Raw genomic sequence first — 20,919 nt, forward strand, 5'->3', positions numbered from 1 at the left:
AGAAAGGATGCTAGCCAGGAGAAGGCCACGCCCCGAATGCCCGCTGCGCTGACACGGTCGAGAAGAATAGAGTGGTCGACCGTGTCAAACGCAGCGGACAAGTCGAGAAGCACCAGGGCTTGGGGAAGGTTAACATCTGCCTTGCCCTTCAGTTCATCCAAAACCGCGAGAACCACCGCTTCTGTAGAATGGTCAGGGCGGAAGCCTGCCTGGTGGGAAGCTAAGAGGCCATTGTCCTCGATGTATGAGGAGAGGCAGGAGGTAACGTGGGTCTCTAGGATCTTACCCAGGTAGGGGAGAAGGGAAATGGGACGGAAGTTAGCGGGGAGGGAGGGATCTAGGCCAGTTTTATTTAGAATAGGGAGGACGACAGCAGATTTAAAGGAAGAGGGGACAGCACCGGAGGCCAGTGAGGAGTTGAGAAGAGTGAGGGGAGGGCCAGGACAATTGGTGAAAAGGGTTTTGAGGATGCGCGCAGGAGCGCCGTCCACAGGAGAGCCAGATTTGACTTTGATCAGGTAGTTGTGAAACAAGTCAGAGGAGATAGGGGGAAAAATGTCGAGGGAAGAGGAAGAGGGAGTGACAGGGCTGGTGAGGATAGGCTGAGGCACAGAAGGAATGTTAGCTTTAATTTTCGCAATCTTGTCAATAAAAAAGTTATTGAGTGAAAGACAGAGGGATTGAGAGGGAACCAAGCCGGGGGAGGAGCGATCGGAAGTGGCAAGATTGCGGACCAAAGAGAAGATTTCGCGGGGTTTATTCACGGAGAGCGATACTCTCTCCGTGAAATAAGAGGTTTTGGCGTTAAGGACTGCTTTTTTGTAGTTGGTAAGAAGTTGTCTATACTGAACGCGCAAAGGAGGGGAATACTGGCGTCTCCAGAGGCGTTCCGCCCGCCTGAGATCAAGTTTTAGTGCCTTGAGCTCAGTGGAGAACCATTTGTGCGCGTCGTATGGGCGAACCGCTTTGATCTTTTTAAGCGGGCCACACGGTCACACGAAGCAGCAAGCCATGAACCCATGGCTTTGGCCTGGGATTCAAGGGGGAGACAGGTAAGGTCAGGAGCGGAGGAAACCAAAGAAAGTGAGAGGGAATCCAGATCGGTTTGATTCCAATTACGGGCTAGAAGGTTTTTAGGGGGAGAGGGTTTGTCGACCACACCTAGGTGAACAGAAAAAGAAATGATAAAGTGATCGGACCAGATACAAGGAGAGATGGAGGGAGGTGAGGCTAGGGGGCAAGACGACCAAATTTGGTCAAGTATATGGCCATGCACGTGGGTCGGGACAGTGACGTGAGAAGTAAGGTTCAGACAGTGAAGAGTGGCAGAGAAGTCTTTGGAAGAAAAGTCTTCCTTAGGGTCTCCTGGCCAGAAATTGAAGTCACCAAGCAGGAGTACAGAGGAGTTATTGACCACCAGGGTGGCCAGCAACTCCTGAATAGAGGCTACAAAAGAAGGCATTGATTGAGGGGGGCGATAGACAAGGACCACAGTGAGAGGGGAAGGGAGGTTGAGGAAACGGGCCACCAGGTAGTCCACGTTAGAAATGGGGGGGTGAGGAAGAAGCTGAAATTTCAGTGGCGACCGGACAATCATTGCCACCCCCCCACCTGCCTTACCATCCGGGCGGTCAGCTCGGAGGGCATAGTAGGTGTCAGGGAGGATGGCTAGAAGATCAGGAAGGGAGTCAGTAGTGAACCAGGTTTCGGTCAGAAATAAAAATCAGGAAAATCAGTGGTTAAGAAGTTGAAAAGTGCAGTCTGGTGTTTAACTGCGGACCGGGTGTTAAGTAGATAAGCAGAGTCAACCGTAGGGGCGGGAGGGGGACGAGGAACCGGAGGTGAAATAGAGGGGAGAGGAGGGGAGTCAGGAGAGAGAAGGGTAGGGTGGGGTGAAGAAGAAGAGAGAATACCGAGTGATTGTAGGTAATGAAAGGGAAGAGGGGAAAGCGAAGGAAAGGCGGATAGGGCAGTAAGTTGAGCAGCAGTGTAAACCAAACGAGAGGCAGAGTGTGTGGCCCCTGGTCCCGGCCCATCGCGGACGGGCGCAGACGGGCTTAACTTAGGCGCAACTTCGGCGCGCCTTCGTCGCGCCCGCTGCGCCCGCCCGCTGCGCCGCCGGAAGACAGGAACAGTTATGAGGGGACGACACATGGAGAGGGAGGAGCAAGGGGGCGTGACAGGGGGTGGAGGAGCCAAAGCGCTGCAGCGCCGAGGCCAGACCCGCCCAAGATGGTGGAGCCGCCCGTCCCCTCCGAGAGTCAGGCGAGGAGGGGGCAATCAGCGGCGGCGGTCTGGTCTCTGGTCGCATGCAGGGAAGGGGCAGCCAAGAAGAATCCGAGCGCCGGGTGCGAGGCGCAATGCAGGTTAGTGTGCAGGTTTAAAAAGCAAAGGTTGCTTAAAAGTCACGTTGCTCCCGGAGACGCCTCGGGAGAACAGCAGCAGGTCAGCGAGCCCAGGTGAGTGAGCTCCTTAAGAGGTCAGCCCAGGGGGGGAGGAGCCAAAGCGCTGCAGCGCCGAGGCCAGACCCGCCCAAGATGGTGGAGCCGCCCGTCCCCTCCGAGAGTCAGGCGAGGAGGGGGCAATCAGCGGCGGCGGTCTGGTCTCTGGTCGCATGCAGGGAAGGGGCAGCCAAGAAGAATCCGAGCGCCGGGTGCGAGGCGCAATGCAGGTTAGTGTGCAGGCTGACTGAACTACTCAGAGATTTACTATTAATATAAGAACCAAACCAATCTTGGCGGCGCCATGTCGTGTAGCTACTAGGTGTCCCCCAGGACCTGGGCGTTTTAGATGGTCTAAACTGAGGGCTTGGCGTCCCAACCGCTTCTAGGCACCCCCACAGTATATGTCAGAACTACAGTGCCACTACCACCCCCTTGTATCTTACAGTGGTGTAGGTAGTTTCTGTCAATCACTGAACATGACAACCCTGATTAATCTGGGATGGTGGACAACAGTACAGTTGGTTTCGCTCATACACTCGTGCTTGCTTTCTCTCAGAAAATACACAGGATGGCGATTAGGAGGTTTCAATAAGTATTTATTGGTCCAGTGACAGCCTTGTGTAAAACATATGTGCTGCGACAATCAGGAGACAGAAGCATACAAAAGAGATTGCTAGTACCAATATTGTGAATAGTAGATACATTTCTACCATACTGCTAATTAGATGAACATATGCAAGTCAGATAAAAAACAGAAGCTCTTGCATATTCCTAAAATGCGAGCCCTAAGTAATTTGCCTAAATGTACCTAGCCTAGATCTGTGTGTGTAGCATGTACATGCATGTGTATGTCTGCATGTAGCCAAGAAGCTCCCAGGGAAGAACCAGTCCCTCACCTGGTGTTTGCAAATGAAGGAACCCGTCTCTGCTTCGAGCCCTTAAGGGATGTCAGACAGCTGCGTGTTGAAGATTCAGCATGTAGGACCCAGTGTCAGCTTGGAAGGAATCCTCCTCTCCTGTGTAAGGGGGAGTGAGGGTCTTTGTCACTACAGGGCTTCTTCTAGAACTGATATGTTTTAAAAACAACCATCAATCTTTTGGAAACAAGCATGAATGTTTTTCCAAACAAATGAGATCATGCACAGCTGGCTGTTGGCCAAGCATGAAAAAAAGTGGTGACCATTACACAGAATAATTATACTGTGCCTGAGGACATGTTTATGTAGGTCTGGTACAAGGATTATGATACAATACCTTGAGCCTGGTGTCGAAGAGACAGGAGCAAGCTACTAGGTAAAAGGTCACATGTTGGGGGGCAAAGCTTACCAAGCCTGAAGATGGCCGCTCTCTGAGCTAGCTTTTTTGGCTGCGTAACAAAATCCTTCAGCATCCTGTGTCAAACAGCTGCTAAAACTGTGCCACTCACCTGCATTGAACATTGAACATTCAAAATTCAGTGGTGCCGGGAGGGTGCCTAGGACCCAACAAGTGAGGCTGTAAGAGCTGATCATACTGCCCGTGGCTGTGACAACAAGGTGAGGACTGGCGGCTGAGGGCAGAAGAAACGGGGCCTTCCATCGAGTGCTGGCGGCAACCGAAGATGAAGAGGGAGCTTTTTTGCCATGAGGACCCCCGGATGCTGCCCAGCGGGGTGCACAACCCATAAACTGCCACCCCCACGGTGACCTGCCAATGCTGGACTGCAGAGGACGCTGCGACATGACTGCGAGCGGACCCAGGCCTAGTCTGAGGGACCGGGCTCTAGTAGATATACCAGACGGAGGCCGCGCTGGGTACCTGGCGGAAGTCCAACACCTCCTCACTCGTCCCAGGACACAAAACATTGTTGGGGCTGTGGAGACTGGCGCGGGTAAGTGGAGTGGGGCCACAACAATGAAAGGGGCCCAGAGATCCTGGATACGCCTTGACCACTGATGTAGCTCAGATTTCATCTGGAGTCAGTCATTGCTTTATTTTTGTGCTTCAGACAGACTGCATTTAAATTAGCACGCACATTTTGACGCAAGTGAAAACACATGGCACATGAAATATGGAATGAGGCCTAGTCAAATGCTTTTAAAAGGGGCACTTTTTGTGCAAGCAAAGTCAAAGACATGAAATGAGGCCTAGTCAGTCTGAAATGCTTGTGCTGAATTTACATGTGTTTTTTGCAGAGTAGAGAAAACTCGTGATTTCAGTGGACTCTTTACCTTTGAAAATAATCATGGAATGTGTTATATCTTCCTCCCTCATTTTCTTTGTAATCTACACTCCCTAGTCCTGTCTTAAGAGACTTTGGTTTTGTTGCATATTTAGACAATGAATATTCAGTTCATAACACATCTTCTTATAATGTGTATCAATTAACCATGCATCTACACTACACAGGGGCAAACGCAATGTGCATGAAAAGCTATCTAAAACATTAGAGCATGTTGCTATGAGTATGAATTAACTGTGTGCGCTACACTAGTGCATATTTATGCTATGTTGTACAATGCACATTTTTGCATTTTGTGCACAAATAATAGAAAAGCTGCTTTAAACTCATAGCTTTTGCTAGGTAATCATTAATACAGGGTACTAGTATGAGGGAGGTAAAACATAATGGGTTCGTTTTCATAAATTAATACTCGTTTTATGTTTGTTTTTGTTCATGGGCTCACCATTAAATGGCTGCCTAGGAATCCAGCATGGCTGAGATTTGGACTGAATGAAAGACGCCTGTGCATTACTGCCAAGTGCCTCAAGACAGAAAGGAGTCAAGGCCAATGTGAACTGTACATTCTTGTTATTGTGCCAATGTACCAGTGTTCGTAGAAAGTATCCTTCCTGCATTGGGTGTGAAAGGAAGGAAGGAATGGACTGACACATGATTCTGCCTTAATGTTGCATATTTGTATAATTATTGCTGGTGAAACAAAAGACTATATTAAGCATTAACACTTCTGTTGTTAAAACTGGTATGGGTTGGATTTGCCAATGAGAACAGAATGGCGAGACCCTCATGTCATCTATGCTACCCAATCACTGTGCAAACTTTACTGAAAACTGCAACATTATTAGTATAGTCAGCCAATAATTAGGAGTATAAATAATGACCTCTTAAGGGGTGTTATGTGTCTCTCTTTAAGCCAGGGGGCCTCTGTCTGGAAGGGATTACAGGAGAAGAAGAAGATGAGATCAGATATCATATGGGTTAGGTACGAGAACGTTGCAGGTGCAGCCTCTTAGGGGATTGCGTCCGAGGAGAGATAGAGGGAGGTGGAGGCATAGGCTAGCCTTGCACGTCATATTTTTGGCAAGGCAGATCACATTCCTCTGAGGACTTTTGAAGGAGGGGCATTTTCAAGGACCAGCCTTTCTGTCAGACAATGGAGAGGGAGGGAGACAGGTTGAACAGACCAGGGCAGAAGGTTTAGAATTTAGATGCTAAAACGTTAAGTTTATGCTTTAATTCGTTTTGAAAAGATTTATTTGTCATATTCATTTATTTCTCTTTATGGGAGTTTTTTGCCAATTATTAATTATTGATTAGCTTTGCATAAGTCACTCTTGCATTATATTTCCTGAACTCTTTAAAGAATTCTGACTGACATTTGATGCCTTATTCCTTTACTTAATGGAATGCTTTATATGCAACCTATAATGTTCTATTTTAATTCTATTTTTCCTGTTTTCAAAATTCTGTAACCTGATTAATATTTGACTAATGAATAAAAGGTCAGAGAAACTTAACTTTTGACTAGAAAATAAAACCCTTTAAAATACTCACCAACTCTCTTTATTGGCTTAAATATTACTAGTATTTTGATTTTTCATGTTAACGTAAAGTCTCCTGAAGGTAATACATGGTGTCAAGGGCCCAACACCTTTTCAGCAGTAAGAAGAGGTAAATGAGGTTTTGCATTGAGAAATTACAGTGAAATTACCGATGGATCATCCCCATATCAGCAATGTCGGCTTCAGCCTCCAGCGTCCTTGAGTGCAGAGGCAGCTGGAGGGAACGATCCTTGCATGCTGACTCAACGCAAACCGGCACAAAGGAGATCGGCCATGGTGGGCCCCTGGCAGAGACGCGGCATAACGCCAGAACGTGTGCATCAACACAGCGTTGTCCAGTGGAGAGTCGGCAAAATTAGCGGAGCTGCGGCCTGGTTGTGGCCTACCTATCCTGGGGCACACCAGGGATCCTCCTGCCACAGCCCTCATACCAGAGATACCAGAGTTGGGCAGGACAAAGGAGGGTAGCGGAATTTACTTGCTGGGAAGCGGAGAGGCCATGTGGTAAGATAGGCACTAAAGGACATGCACTAACCTACCTAATAATAAAAATGTAAGTGAGACTCAAAGTAGGTAGGATGTCTGGAGAAGTTATTGTACATCCATATATAAGAGACCTCATCCACCAGCAGCTAAATCAACTGCCAAAACATTGAAGAACAATATTCTCTCACTAAGGGGAACATTCTAAATTACATCATAGCCTAGCAACCCTAACAAAGGCAGGATGCAAAACAATTGATACAGAATACCACATAATCGTCCCCCTTATAGCATAAACATAGAAATAGAAAATTAGCTGCAAGATTTATTGGTGTTCTTTTCGCGATGCAGCGGCAGCCATGACGCGTTTCGTCCCTCGCAGGGGACTTGATCAAATGACATATATATATATTAGCGAACACAATCTTGAGAAACGATGAGGAATGATTCTCATGCGCAAAGATATCCTCCTCACCTCTTGAGCCACAGGACAAGCCGCAGGAACATGTTCCTGAACACTTTCAGAATCATAAGGAGAATACTTGGCAATCCTACCAAGATTCCATATCTTATAGTCACTGGTCTTGTCAGCATTGTTAAACAACTTAATGATTTGCAAGGGTTTACCAACCTTTAAATACAGACACCCTTCCTTGATAACTTCACTCTGACCCAGTCACCAACACCTACAAGTGTCTTCTTTGTAGCCTTTCTCACATAACACAATTCCTTATTCCTGTGCATACACTTTAACTCTCTTTCTTTCCATGCACCACTACTTTCAACATTAGTCAGCCATTTTCCTACTAGAGGCCACCCACGATAGAATTATGTCCATGATGGGTACTCTTCCTTTAAACAACCTAAACGGAGCCACTCCAGTGGATGAATGGGGTGTAAATCTGTACTCGCTGACTTTTCTTTTGATTGCAGCGTCCCAATCATCACCAGATACTATAGCTAACGGCATGGCTTCAATCAGTACCTTGACAAATCTTTCTACAACACCATTGCATTCAGGATCGTATAATGTAGCCTTTTTATGTCTTCTGCCTCTTTCCTCCAAACAATTCTTAAGGGAATGAGAAGAAACTGGACACCATTATCAGGTAACAAAGACATGTGAAACACTTCTCGTTCAAAAAGTACCTCCAACAATACCATGACAACTTGTGATTCAACAAAATTAACAATCTTTACCTCAGGTTCCCTTGAATAGAAGTCCACACATACCAAAACATAACGGTCTTGAGACCTCAGCTTAACAGGGCCTAAAATATCAATGGCGACATCAACCCATGGACCACAGGATTGCTCGTTGCTAATTCTCGGCTGAGTCTCACACTTCAGCACTTTGTCACTGCTACCACAAAGGGAACAATTGCAAACTATTCTTTCAATGTCCATATCCATGGCCGGCCCCCAATAAGCTTCCCTGATCCTTTCCTTGGTTTATGCTATCCCCATGTGGCTCACATGAGCATTGGCCACCAGCTTATCTTTCAAGCTGTCAGGAACCATCAACATTCTGAAACCCTTTGAGATTCTCATCCCAATTTGGATTGTTACCCCAATCACTGCGTACTTTTAACATTACAAGTTTTAAGATATTGTCCTGATTGAGACGTACACTCCACACCTCTTTCGGAATGAAACCTTCAATAATGACACAAACATTCACCTCTTAGGGAAGTCCAATCACTTTTGGACCCCGGACTGGTGGCCCCCCAATGGGTGAGGCACCAAAGCCATCTACCTCAGTAAAAAGCCTAGGAATTCAATCGGATGTCAAGCTTGACATGAAGGACAATGTGAAAAACATCACAGGATCGTGCTATTACAATATGCGTCTACTGCGTATAATTATTCCATATCTACCACTAGAGCACCGCAGAACGGTAGTGCAGGCTATGATAGGAAGTAGGCTTGATTATGGCAATGCCATATTGGCAGAGGTAGTAGTCGCTACTCTGTCAAAGTTACAAGTGATACAGAACACCGCGGCCAGAATGGTTCTGAACTGCCCCCCTGGAACTCCATCCCTCCCTTTGCTCAGACAACTACACAGGCTGCCGATTCAAAAACGCTCCTTGTTTAAAATCTGCTGCCTTTCCTTCAAAGCTCTTAGAGGTAAGGGCCCATCCTATCTCAGGGACAAACTCTTTAGACATTCGAGTGAATGTAATCTGAGATCAAACACCGTAGCCCTCCTGAATATTCCCCAGATTCGGCTAACCCGCACAGGTGGCAGAGCCTTCTCATTTGTAGCACCTAAATACTGGAACTCACTTCCTGTGACGCTGCGAAAATCTACCTCCTATCTGTCCTTTAGGAAACAATTAACACCTTTGATGCTCATGACGAGCTCAGCTCGTCATGAGGTACACCTCTCGTACACTCATGACGAGCTGAGCTCGTCATGAACAATGGGAATAGATCAGGGCCAGCACAGGAGGGGAATACCATCAGCATTGATGGTGTTAAAAACGTGGCTGTTCTGAAAGGTCTAGACACAACAACATCTACCCGGTACCCTCCGATCGCAGCACCCCCTCTGGTAAGCGCTGAGATGCCCCAGGGTGAGTCATGCGCTATATAAAAGCCACTAACATAACATAACATAACCTCCTCCTAAATATCTACTCCAGAAAAAAACACACACTCCTCAGACAAATCAGATATTTTATTTTGACCAAATAGCCTGGAAAATATTTTTTGAGCCTGGTAATTAAGAAACATTGAATTGAAACTCTTGCAAGGCAACAACTCATTTTCTTATTCTATGAAAAACAAAATCAACACCTTTCTCGCAGAAAATACCTTTAAGGGGTTTATGATCAGAGATCACTTCAAAGGGTTTTCCCCACAAGAATTTTCTTAGTATGTGAATGGCCAAGTAAACACCAAGAGCCTCCTTCTCCACAACAGAGTAATGACACTCAGCCCCACTCTAAGGCCTACAAATAAATAAAATGGTCTTTTCAGAGCCACCGACCTTCTGTTGTAAAACAGCACCCAATCCTTTGGATCTTGCATTCGTTATGAGATATGAAACTAAAGAAGGATCAAAGCTCGATAAAGAAGGTGCATCATTCAAGCATTGCTTGATACCATAAAAGACTTCACTGCAAGCATGCCGCTAAACAAACTCACACCCCGTTTTCAACAGCCCACGCAAAACCTCAGTTTTTTGTGCAAGGTTGGGAACAAACGTTTTGTAAAATTCTGCCATCCCTCAGAATTTTACTAATTATTCTTTATCCTTGGGATAGTCTAAGTTAGAAATAGCTTGTACAAAGGATGATTTAGGTTTGATACCTGAACCAGAAATTAAATGACCCAGGTAGTCAATCTCTCCAACATTGAACTAGCACTTCTCAAACTTCAGTGTGAGACCAGTAGCAAGAACTCTTACTAAGACTGCGGCCAACCATTCATTATGTTCTTCTCCATTAATGCCATAAACTAGTGTATTATTTTGATACACTTTAATCCCAGCAACACCCTTCAAAACCTTCTCCATCACCCTCTGAAACACAGAGGCTGTGGAGATGAGACCAAAGGGCATCATGGGAAACTTGAAAGTACCAAAACGTGTGATAAACTTTGTGAGGTCTCGGGAAGCTTAATGGAGTTTGACCTGATGGTATGCTGAAGAAAGGTCCAATGTTGAAAAATGCCTCGCTCATCCCAAGGAGGACAACATTTCTGTGATGTTAGGAAGAGGGTAATGGTCAATAATAACATCTTTATTCAACTACCTCAAATCAACGCTTAGCCTTGCCTCTCCTTTGGCTTTGCGAACCATAACATCTGGAGAGATCCACTCAGTTGCCTCAACCTCTTGAGTTATCCCATTTTTAAAAAGCTTATCCAACTCATTCTTCATAATGTCTTTGACTAACAAAGGTACACCCCTGGCTTTTGCTATCTTGGGTGTAGCACCTGGCTTCAATTTTATATGATGAATATAGTTCTTGAGACAACCCAATTCTTCTTTAAAAAACTCTGGAAATCTTGCAACCTAGATATCAGTCCCTTCATTTACTGCTTTACCAGCGGGTAAACCCTTGAGGCATACATAGGGCGTCTGATTGTGATCTAAATACACATAGAGATCATGCTGGTGAAACCAACTAATTAAAGAGTCCCCTTTCATGGAGACATAGATCTTACCAGGAACAGTTCTCCCTTTCAATTCAATAGTGTCCCTAAAATACCCAAAGAGGTCAATGATTTCTCCTCCATAACCTCTGGGTTTGATGTCCGGCTTAACCAGCTTGACTTTGTTCAAAAGTTGTTGCTCATAAAAAATCTTGGGGTGAGGGTGATCTTTGCGCCAGATTCGAAAAGCATTCTTACTGATTGATCATTTATAAATACCTCCTCAAAGGGACCCTTATTGCTTGAATTATTTACCTGGCAAATCTCAACAACCTCACTGTCTTGATCAAAAATGTCAACATCCCTGACCTTCTTTTGTTCCTTTTTAGATCTACAGCATCATGAGAAATGTCTCTTTTCATCATAGCCTAGCAACCCTACCTAAGGCGGTTGCATAACACATGTTACAGAATACCACATAATGGCTCTGTATGAGATCCTGGCGATACACTAACTCATGGTGATGTCAGATAAGTGGACCTATAACCACCAATAAGTGGTACCGCAGTATCTAGATTTATGAGCACTGCTGTTAAGTTAAATTTAGTGCATCAGTTGCTTCCAAGAACTTAGGGATAAATCACGACTGTTATAGTGACAACGAAGCTCTAAGCTCAATGGTATAATTGGGTCACCTCAACTAGAAAATGCATGCAGCGTGACCATAGCAAACGGCTGGCATCATCAAACATATAGTTAGACCTTTAATACTGCTGACATGGAACGTGCGAGACCTGAAAAATCCACAGAAGACAAGAAGGGTATTAGCCTACCTCGACCGACATGGGATGGAGGTAGCCTGTCTCCAAGAATCTCATCTTACCAACTCTTCAGAATTAAGAGTGGGTGCCCGTTGGGTCTCCACTCGGATAAGATCCTCCTACTCTACATATGCTAGAGGAGTGATAATACTTGTTAGGTGCAGCTTCCCATTCACACTGCTGCAGTCCCTCCCGGATGACCAGAGCCGCTACATTGTAGTCCAAGGGCACTATATTAACTCGAGTTAATACATATGGACCGAACACTGAGGAACTCAGGGTGCAGAAAGGGAGCCTGTACTTCCACACCCCATAATACATGGTCTAGAATAGACTACTGGATAGCAATTCGAGCAGTTAGGACTTGGACAAGTTCCACAGAGCATATGCCAAAGACATTAGATGATCATACATCTGTTTGTCAGGTGCTAACACTCCCCACACATACTCCCAGACAGTTTGCGTGGCACCTCCAGAGCAGGTGTTTACAATGGAGCTGAGATGGGGGCCGGATAGGACGTGTTTCTTGTAGCTCCTGCCCGCTGCCTCCCGGAATAGTACAGCACAGGCCCCTTGTGGTGCCAAAACGCTCGAGGGGTGACTACATCCCCTCTGGATCGCCTCGGGCCCGGGCCGGACTTGCCGCTTGAGCTGAAAGTGCGCCGAAGAGCGATCTTCCGATTCGGCTGGGAGTTGGCCCCGGCGCCCCTGGTGAGGGAGGCCCCAACAACGCGGTGGCTAGCGACGCAAACCACCGAGGCCAGCTACCTGACTCCCGGCTCATCTGCACACCAGCGCATTGTAGACCCGCCCGCTACTGAGGCCAGGTGAGGGATCGACCCCAGAGGGGTGCGGGGCCCGGAGCGGCGGGGAGGCCTGGAATGGGTCCAGCGGCGATGACCCACTGGTGACCGTCCGGGTGCCCGGTGAGGCCGCCATTTATCCAGAGACCACTCACCATCTGCACCAGCACCGTTAGGTGCAGGTGAAGTGCTGCCTGCGGCCTGGTCCTGGTGCCAGGGGACTAGGCCTCCCGCCTGCGGTTTCCCTGGAGTCCACTTCGGAGGCCATCAGCGCGGCTGCGCTCTACGTGAGGCCGCGGCGTGTTGGGAGCACCAGAGGTCTGCTGTTGCCTCCCCGAGCCGCCTCGCTGGATCATCCGCGGCTGGAGTGACCTACCCTACGCCAGTGTCTGGGGTTCCTCTTGCACAGCCTCGAAGTCTGGAGAAGATCGGCAACCGGTGAGCACGAGAAGAGGTCGGACGCGAACCCACGCTACAGGTACTGCGGGGGACGGCGTTCTGGAGGTGTCCGGGGCACTGACTTTCTCCCAGAGGACGACCCTGCCCCGGGCGCACTCTGGAGGGGGCACCATAGACTAGTGACTGCAGAGGAGTCAAAGACATTGTGGTTGCTGTTGGGCTGCAGCTCGAACTGTACCAAGGCCTACCCTTGTTCCCAGCGAACAGTGGCTCCGAGGCTGGGGGAGACTCTGCAACATGGCGGGGGTGGGCCACGTGGTGAAGAGCCCGTACGGCAGGAGGGAGGACCGGCACTGAGGCCAGGAGGAGGAGTGCTGGACGACCCCACAGCCCCCGGCTCAAGGGCAGTGTTTAGACTCCCCTTGACCCCGGACCTAAGCAACCGGTGCTGAGACACGGACTGTTAGGTGAGCATCAGTGTTGGCGTTGGGGGGTCCCCACGGAGCTCTACGATAGCACCTCATCCCGTGCAGAAACACACGAACAAACCTCAACACCTCTTTCACAACGAACTGACAGATCCACGAAGAGAACCAAAAACTGGCAATAAACCGTGTTAGCCGCAGGTATTTGACACGTGCCTCAAGCAGGTGTAAAGACGGACAACTTCCTGCAGTATGCAACGGAGCCCCACACACAGCCATGCTTGAAGAACAAACAACACCATGGGGCTACTCTTCATGCAGCTCGGAGCCCCAAAAGGGCCACAACACCCACCACCCCTACCCCCAGGACAGGGACCCGCCCCACCCCCCGGAACACCGCAGAGAAAGCGCAGAGTAAGATAGCTGACCTACCGAAAACGCACCACTCTCCTAACGCCCGAGGAAGTCATTTCCCACTACAGGCTCAAAAGGACAACGATCATCCACATCATGACCCACATTGCTCACAGGTTGACGATGCCAACAAAGTGGAGAATCAACATCCCTCCGTGGACAAAGCTGCTGGCTGTGCTGCACCTGTTGGCCTCTGGTACCTTCCAACTAACAACTGCCAGAATCAGAGGGGTCTCACAGCCAGCCCTCTCAATGTTCATCACACCTGTCCTGGATGCCATTCTCAGCTTCATACGCCAGTACCTTCACCTCCCCAACACTGTGCAGGAACAGCTGGAGACGAAGCAGGGCTTCTATGCCATAGCAGGATTCCCGGCAGTGTTGGTGGCAATCGACTGCACACATGTCCAACTTGTGCCCCCTGCGGATACTACACACCACTACTGCAACAGAAAGAACACACATTCCATCAATGTACAGGCAATAGTGGACCACCGGAGACTCTTCTCCAATGTTGTCGCAAACTACCCAGGCAGTGTGCATGATTCCTTCATCTTCCGACAATCCGTCATCAACCAGCGCTTCCAGGATGCCATATACGGAACGGGACTGCTCGTTGGTAAGTACCAAATCAACACATCACACATCCAAAGCCTCAAAAGCACAATGCAAGGCACGACCACACAACTCCATGACCATCCTGGGCCACCCCTGCAGCCAATACAGGCATTCCATGGCACCACAGCCACACACCAGCTGAACCTGTGGATATGCGGAATGCAGCCATGACACATTTGAGGCACTGCTCTGCCCACACAACCCTACCCCGGTCTCCCGCAGGACAGTGTCCCGTGGCAGTGGGCCTGTGTCGCCTGCTGTGAATTCGGTGCCACTAGCCCCATGTGACTCATTTTATTTCCCCTTGTAGTTATGACATTGCATTCCTGAGTGCCTGATGACTGTTGGAGTTGTTGCCAGCATCAGCACCTCCCTGCATGCTGGCTTACACTCAACTCACACACAGCCAGCACATGCGTCACTGGATTGGTGGACCTGCCATCACATCCTGCCGAACCACGAATTGACTCTTTTCTCCCTGCACTGTCACAGGTGATCAAGGATATGCACTCTGCCCTTGGATGATGACACCCCTCCGAGACCCAAACACACCTGCCCAAAGGAAGTACAATGCGGCCCACATATGCACCAGGGGCATTGTAGAACGCACATTTGGCATGTGAAAGTCATGTTTCAGGTGCCTGGATGGCATGGGTGGGAATCTCCTGTGCAGCCCGGACATCATGTGCAAGCTGATCTTTGCATGTTGTGTGTTGCTCAACATCTGTGTTCGCACCACGGCCCCATGGATCCCAGTTCCAGAGGTACCGGCCGATGATGGTGGTGATGGGGCAGGTGGCCCACATCCCACTGCAGCAGCGGCAGGATTGGCCCATAGGAATAGCATCATTGATACTTACTTCTCATGAGCACGTCACATTGTGACCGTCCATGGCAATCATGCAACAGTAGAAGATGTCCAAATGCACTGCATGTGTTAATAAAACATATCTGCAGGTTACAGGTTGTACTTGTACATTGCCATGTTACATTTCCCTGCGATTTCAGATGTGATTTGCCAGATTGTGCACATTTGCTGAACAAGTTGTGTCCTGTGTTCAAATGTGGTGGGGGTGCTATTTGTACCGGGATGTCAATATTGAGGTGCACTCCTGCTTATGTGTGTATTAAGGCACGGTCGGTGTGTCGCCTCTGCGTCTCTGATTTGTATGCCACTGGTCTCTTTCATGCGGTGTACCTGTCGGTTCTGTTCTTCCACGGTGCTTGGATGTTGTGGTGTACATGTTGTCCTCTGCAGTTGGCTAGAGTGCATCCGTGGCACTCCACTGTTGATGGATTTTATTCTGTGCCATTTTCCATATGCTGTTCTTGTACTTTTTCACGCATTGCGCGTGAATTTTGCTGCCCTCGCGCTGGTTGTCACTATTTTGTTCTTGCGCTTTTGCCCATTGCAGGTTTGTTCACATTGGGGTTTGTGGTTTTATCTCCATCGCGGTGGTTGTGTCGCGAACATTTTCCGTGATTTCGGTAAACTATTGCATGCTACCGCCTTGCCGTGAATTTCACGTTGTCACAGAGTTTTTTGCCCGCAATAGGCTGAGATGTTGAAAGTTGCGTTAAGCTACTCGTGCGGTAGTTAGCACACGTTCTTGTGAATATTCCCCTGAGTTTGAAAAGGAACTCTACCAGGCCTGATGTTCACAGTTCATGTCCTCTACTTTAGATGCAAAAAAAATAGGTTTGTTTAAAATGACTGTAAAACCCCTTAGGGAAATCCATGTCAGTAAATGCAGTCTTTGTTTACAAACAAATGTTTCACATCATCTTTTCATTTTTTTTCCTAAAACTCTGTTCCGTAGTTTTTTCTTTTCCGTGCAACATAGGTTGTGTATAGTGGATACTGTGAGCGCAGTTACTTGTCGGTGTATCAGTAAGTTTGAGTTGTGGGTCATTGTTCATAAAGGCACTATTGGGAACTATGGAAGAGATTGAAGGCAGTGCGATTAATGCCTATCGATGGGTCTTGAGGTATTCAGACTATGTGTTCATCCAGTTCTTGGCCTCTCTGCAGAGCCCACACAGAGGTGACATATATGTGACAAATGCAAATGCCATTTTATGCGAGATTGTGATGGGCGTACACACAGCTGCTGAAATTTGGACAGCTCTAAACAGGATACGAAAATGCTTTGTTAACAGGTGAGGCGAGAGAGAATGAATGGCGATCGGAATATGATGCAAGGAAGTGCATGCTTAAGAACAGTAATGATGAAGAAGTTAACGTGATATGCAGATGGAGTATTTAGAAAGATGTGGGAGGAAAAGGGGTGTTTCTAAAGGAGCAAGAGATAACAGAGGAAAGTTGTTTGAGGGAGGAGAGCAGGAGTAACAATGATACTCCGAACTCTCTACTCTCTTCCGCAGATCTTTGTAATGTTTTTCAGTCTCATATTTTCAAAAATGAAACATTATCAATTCTACCTTTCCACAATATCATTGTTGTTATGTTTCATTGGCCACACCCCTGGATAACCTCCACCTTTGTCAAAGCACTTTAAACACTTTATGAGATTAGGGCATGAGGCTCACGCGCGCCTCCTGTGATGCGCATCCTCTGAGGTTCGGCGACAAGCGGATATTTAAATGGCGCTGTCCCTGCACTCATGGTCATAGACAGACATGCGCAATCGGAGATATCTAGAACATGCTTACACCTATAAGGAGGCCGCTGACGAACGCGTGTGCTTACACAGTATCCTAACGCACACAGAGATACGTGCACGGAAGATGGTAACGATTAGCGGCGCAGTCGCAAAATACAGACGCCATCGATGCCGAAAGCCATTTGTAACGGTATGCAACCGATAACCCCCTCGCCCCACCCCGCTGTGTGTCCTGTATTGATTGTGTACTAGGAAATACTCACTGGCTCCTCTCAGCACCAGGGTCATCACGAGCAGCAGATACATCTTCTTCCTGCAGAGGCGCAGCCTTCTCCTCCTTGTCGTCCCACCTTCACCTGCAGGACTGCGGGCGTGCCCTTCGCGTACGTCCCGCCCGCAGAGGGGTGGAGCGTGTTATCGTCCTCGACTCTTAAGACCCACGGGTCTCTTCTCTTAATAACACCCCATCCTAGAGCAGGACAGGCTCCTCTTCCTCACATTCCTTCCAGCAAAGGAAAAGGTTTTTCTCTCTCCTTTCCCCCGCGCCCCCTCCCCTCTCCTATTTTTGTCAATCAGAAAGGCTTTTCTATTCGTTGAGGAGTGGGGGGCCGGAGAGCAGGAAGGGGAGGGGTCTGAGAACAGGGCATGTGTGGAGAAGGCACTAGATGGAGGCTTGGAGGGATAATATGGAGGAGAGCTTCCACAGGCAACACCACGTTTCCACGGCAACCTCATTCCAGCATCAGCACCAAGGCTCAGCATGTATAAATGACAGCAATGCACAAATAGAGGATTGGCACGCTTGGTTCCACCCGGACTATAAAAACACAAGTGGCCTTTTACACATACCATGCACGTGTCCAGGTTTATTCATGCTCGCCAATGCGATATCCTCCTGCTCGTGTCGATCCCATGTTTTTTTGTAAAAAAAGATATGTTTCAACTACATTTGCTGACTTCTGCTGCAGACCTCACGCACCTTCCACTATTCTATGTAAATTGGATATTTTACTCCGGAGCCTTTTCCACCAATCTCACGTCTTGACTCTTACTTCTGACCCTACCTTCACGAATCCTTATTCCAAGTCTGATATTTTATATTGCGACCCCCTACCCCAGTTCCCCCAACCTAAATGACCTCTTTCTCCTAAGCCGTTCGTCTAGTGTGCCCCCTAAATATCGAATCAAGAATATCGATGGGGCAGAATATCACCTTTGATACTTGCACAAGTGCCACCTTGCCTACGTAACGCCTGTTCTTGTGCCTAGCACTTATTGCAGTATTATACCTCAAATTATACTCTGTTTTCTCTTTTAACTGCACACTTGTCACTTTTCCTCTTGTGCACTTTTGACTACCTCATGTATTTTTTTGTTGTTCACAATTTTTACTACCTCAAGTATTTTGTTTGCTCACAATTGTCACTATTACCTTTACTACCTCATGTATTTTTGGTTGCTCACAATTTTTATTACCTCAAGAATTTTGTTTGCTCACGATTGTCATTATTACCCTTACTACCTCATGTATTTTTGGTTGCTCACAATTTTTACTACCTCATGTTTTTGTTTGCTCACAATTGTCACTATTACCTTATGTAACGCAACGTATGCTTTTGTAATCTGCTCTTTTGTAATGTTTCTCATTATGTTTCATTTCTGTTCCTAATGTGAAGCGCTCTGACGCCCTCGGGTAAAGTCCGCGCTATATAAAAATGCATAAATAAATAAATAAATAAATAAATAAAAACGTACAGAATAAATACAAATAAATATCGGCAAGTAAGTACGTCTATACTGACATACATCTTCAAGGTACGTAGATGTGTAGTTATGAACAGTTAATCTATGCTTACCTTTATGCACTTACCTTTTGATAGTTTGTCCCTTGATATTCTGTCCTCGATATTAGAATGCCACGATATTCCGTAGTACAATCCATTCTATATCACTCCTGGGCCCCACTCTCCAGCCTCATATTGTGATGCCCACTGTTGAGGCCCAAGCCACAAATTAATTACATTTTTACTTTTGTAGTTTTATACATGAGGAGTAGGGAAAGTTGTTGTTAACATCACACCACTTGACGTATACAATAAAAACCCTTTGCATTACAAAACCATCGGCCACATGCATCAAGGTATTTAGGAGTCGCAAACGGTGCGATTCGGTAAAATCGGCCGTTTGCGATTCCTAAATATCTTTTTAGTATGCATCAATCATTTTTGGCAAAATCGCTATTTTTAGCGATTTCCAAAAATGCGATTGCTTCTAAGGAATCGCAAATTTGCGATTCCTTACAAGCAATGCATGGTTGCTTATAAAATTGCGAATTCCCAATTAGGGGATGCAAATTACCACGAGGGTGAACCTCGTGGTAATTTGCGAAAAAGAATTAAAATGCTCAAATTAGCATTTTGAACACTGTCATGTTACAGACACACATGTCCTTAGGACATGTGTGTGTGAAACATCCACTTTAAAATACATTTCAGGGGTGTAGGACCCCCCCCCCTGCACCCATGGAATGCATTAACATTTTGCGAATTCTAATTTGCGAATTCGCAATTCCCATTGATTCCTATGGGCCTTTTGGCCCTTAGGAATCAATGGGAAATGCGAAATCGCAAATTAGAATTCGCATAATATTTGCAATTCGGTAAAATTGCGATTTTTACCGATTCGGAAATATTATGCGAAAATATACATGCATCCCATTTTGCGAATTCCAAATTGCGATTCCCTATTTTTCGCAATTTGGAATTCGCAAACGGCCGGGATGATGCATGTGGCTGCAAATCTTAATATATTATTGAATGACAATGGAAAACTGTCCTGCACGTGGACACATTTTCTTTTTATGGATTCCCAGTGGCTTACCATGTCCCTTATAGATTGAGATATAATGCTTTTACTGCTTTAATAATGCTTTTGGAGAGTCAGACTACCAACTATGGGATCAGAAGGGCTTGCGCCTACTACACAACATTATCTCAAGTTATTGCATGTTACATTGCCCCATTCCCCCCTCTCTTAGCCTCAAATCTACTCGTTCATTTGCCTTTCCCTGAACATCCAGGGAAGGGACACCCTCATTCCTTTCTAATTGTCTACCCCAAACTTATTTTCATCTATTTAGCTGAAAATAACAAACATAATAACTTATCACTGACCAATATCATTGTGCTAAAAAAAAGAGTCTTAAAACCCACAGCTTTTCACACGTGACACTGACTTACAGGTGAAAATCCTCACCAATTGACTGCCTAAATTGGTTCTCTCGAGCATCCACTATGAACAAAAGCTCACGTCTTACTTCTCGCTATGAGGCAATCCAGCTACTCCATGTTAATCCCTAGGGGCTAAGAATAGGAAACATGCAGGTGTAAAACAGTACCAACCTGAATTCAGAGACAACCCACTAGGATTAAGCCTCATATTCCATAATTTAGGGAGTAAGGTATCAGGCTCTCAGAACCTTAAAAGTTAAAAGGTAATACACACACATCAATACAGCCATCCTAATAAACAGCACCAACATTAACTATAAGAAATTGGGTTCTTAGTTGAGAGTGGTGGAAGCCCCACTCAAATAATGTACACAATCCTTGTCAGGCTGAAGCACAAAACGTCATTAAATTAATCTGTGCTTAAACCTCTGGTAGCTTGGCACAAAAAAGCCAGTCTTAACGTAGAGGCAATGCGTACTAAAGTGAAAACACAGCACATGAAAAATCCCACATCAATTTGGAAAAAGAGTACATTTTAATAACTATAATGCCACAAAAATGAATTCTATTTAATCAGTAGAACCGGAGTTATGAATGAAACATTATTTTAGTGAAAAAAGGTGCCTAAAAGATCAAAATGCCTCCTGTGGATAACTGGTCACGTGAGACCGGGTCAAAAGTTAAGGCTGACCATGATGGAGCATGGTAGAATAGAAAGAACTACCCTGCCAGAGTTAATTAAGTGGTCCCATCAAGGGATCCAAGGGGTGG

General features: G+C 46.6%; 1 protein-coding gene across 3 annotated transcripts in view; it reads right to left on the minus strand.

Moving 5' to 3' along the window:
* LOC147705933 (hemicentin-2-like) overlaps nucleotides 1–17,410 on the minus strand; it is a 468,035-nt gene extending 450,625 nt beyond the window's left edge. For all 3 annotated transcript variants that reach the window (XM_086932399.1, XM_086932398.1, XM_086932400.1), the window contains exon 1: nucleotides 17,182–17,410. In XM_086932399.1, coding sequence (XP_086788525.1) covers nucleotides 17,182–17,224 — 43 coding nt within the window. In that variant the 5' untranslated portion in view covers nucleotides 17,225–17,410. The remainder of the gene's footprint in view (nucleotides 1–17,181) is intronic.
* Between the last annotated feature and the right edge of the window lie 3,509 nt (nucleotides 17,411–20,919).

The sequence above is a fragment of the Lissotriton vulgaris genome, chromosome 7 (genome assembly GCF_964263255.1).
Source record: "Lissotriton vulgaris chromosome 7, aLisVul1.2, whole genome shotgun sequence".
Taxonomy (NCBI): domain Eukaryota; kingdom Metazoa; phylum Chordata; class Amphibia; order Caudata; family Salamandridae; genus Lissotriton; species Lissotriton vulgaris.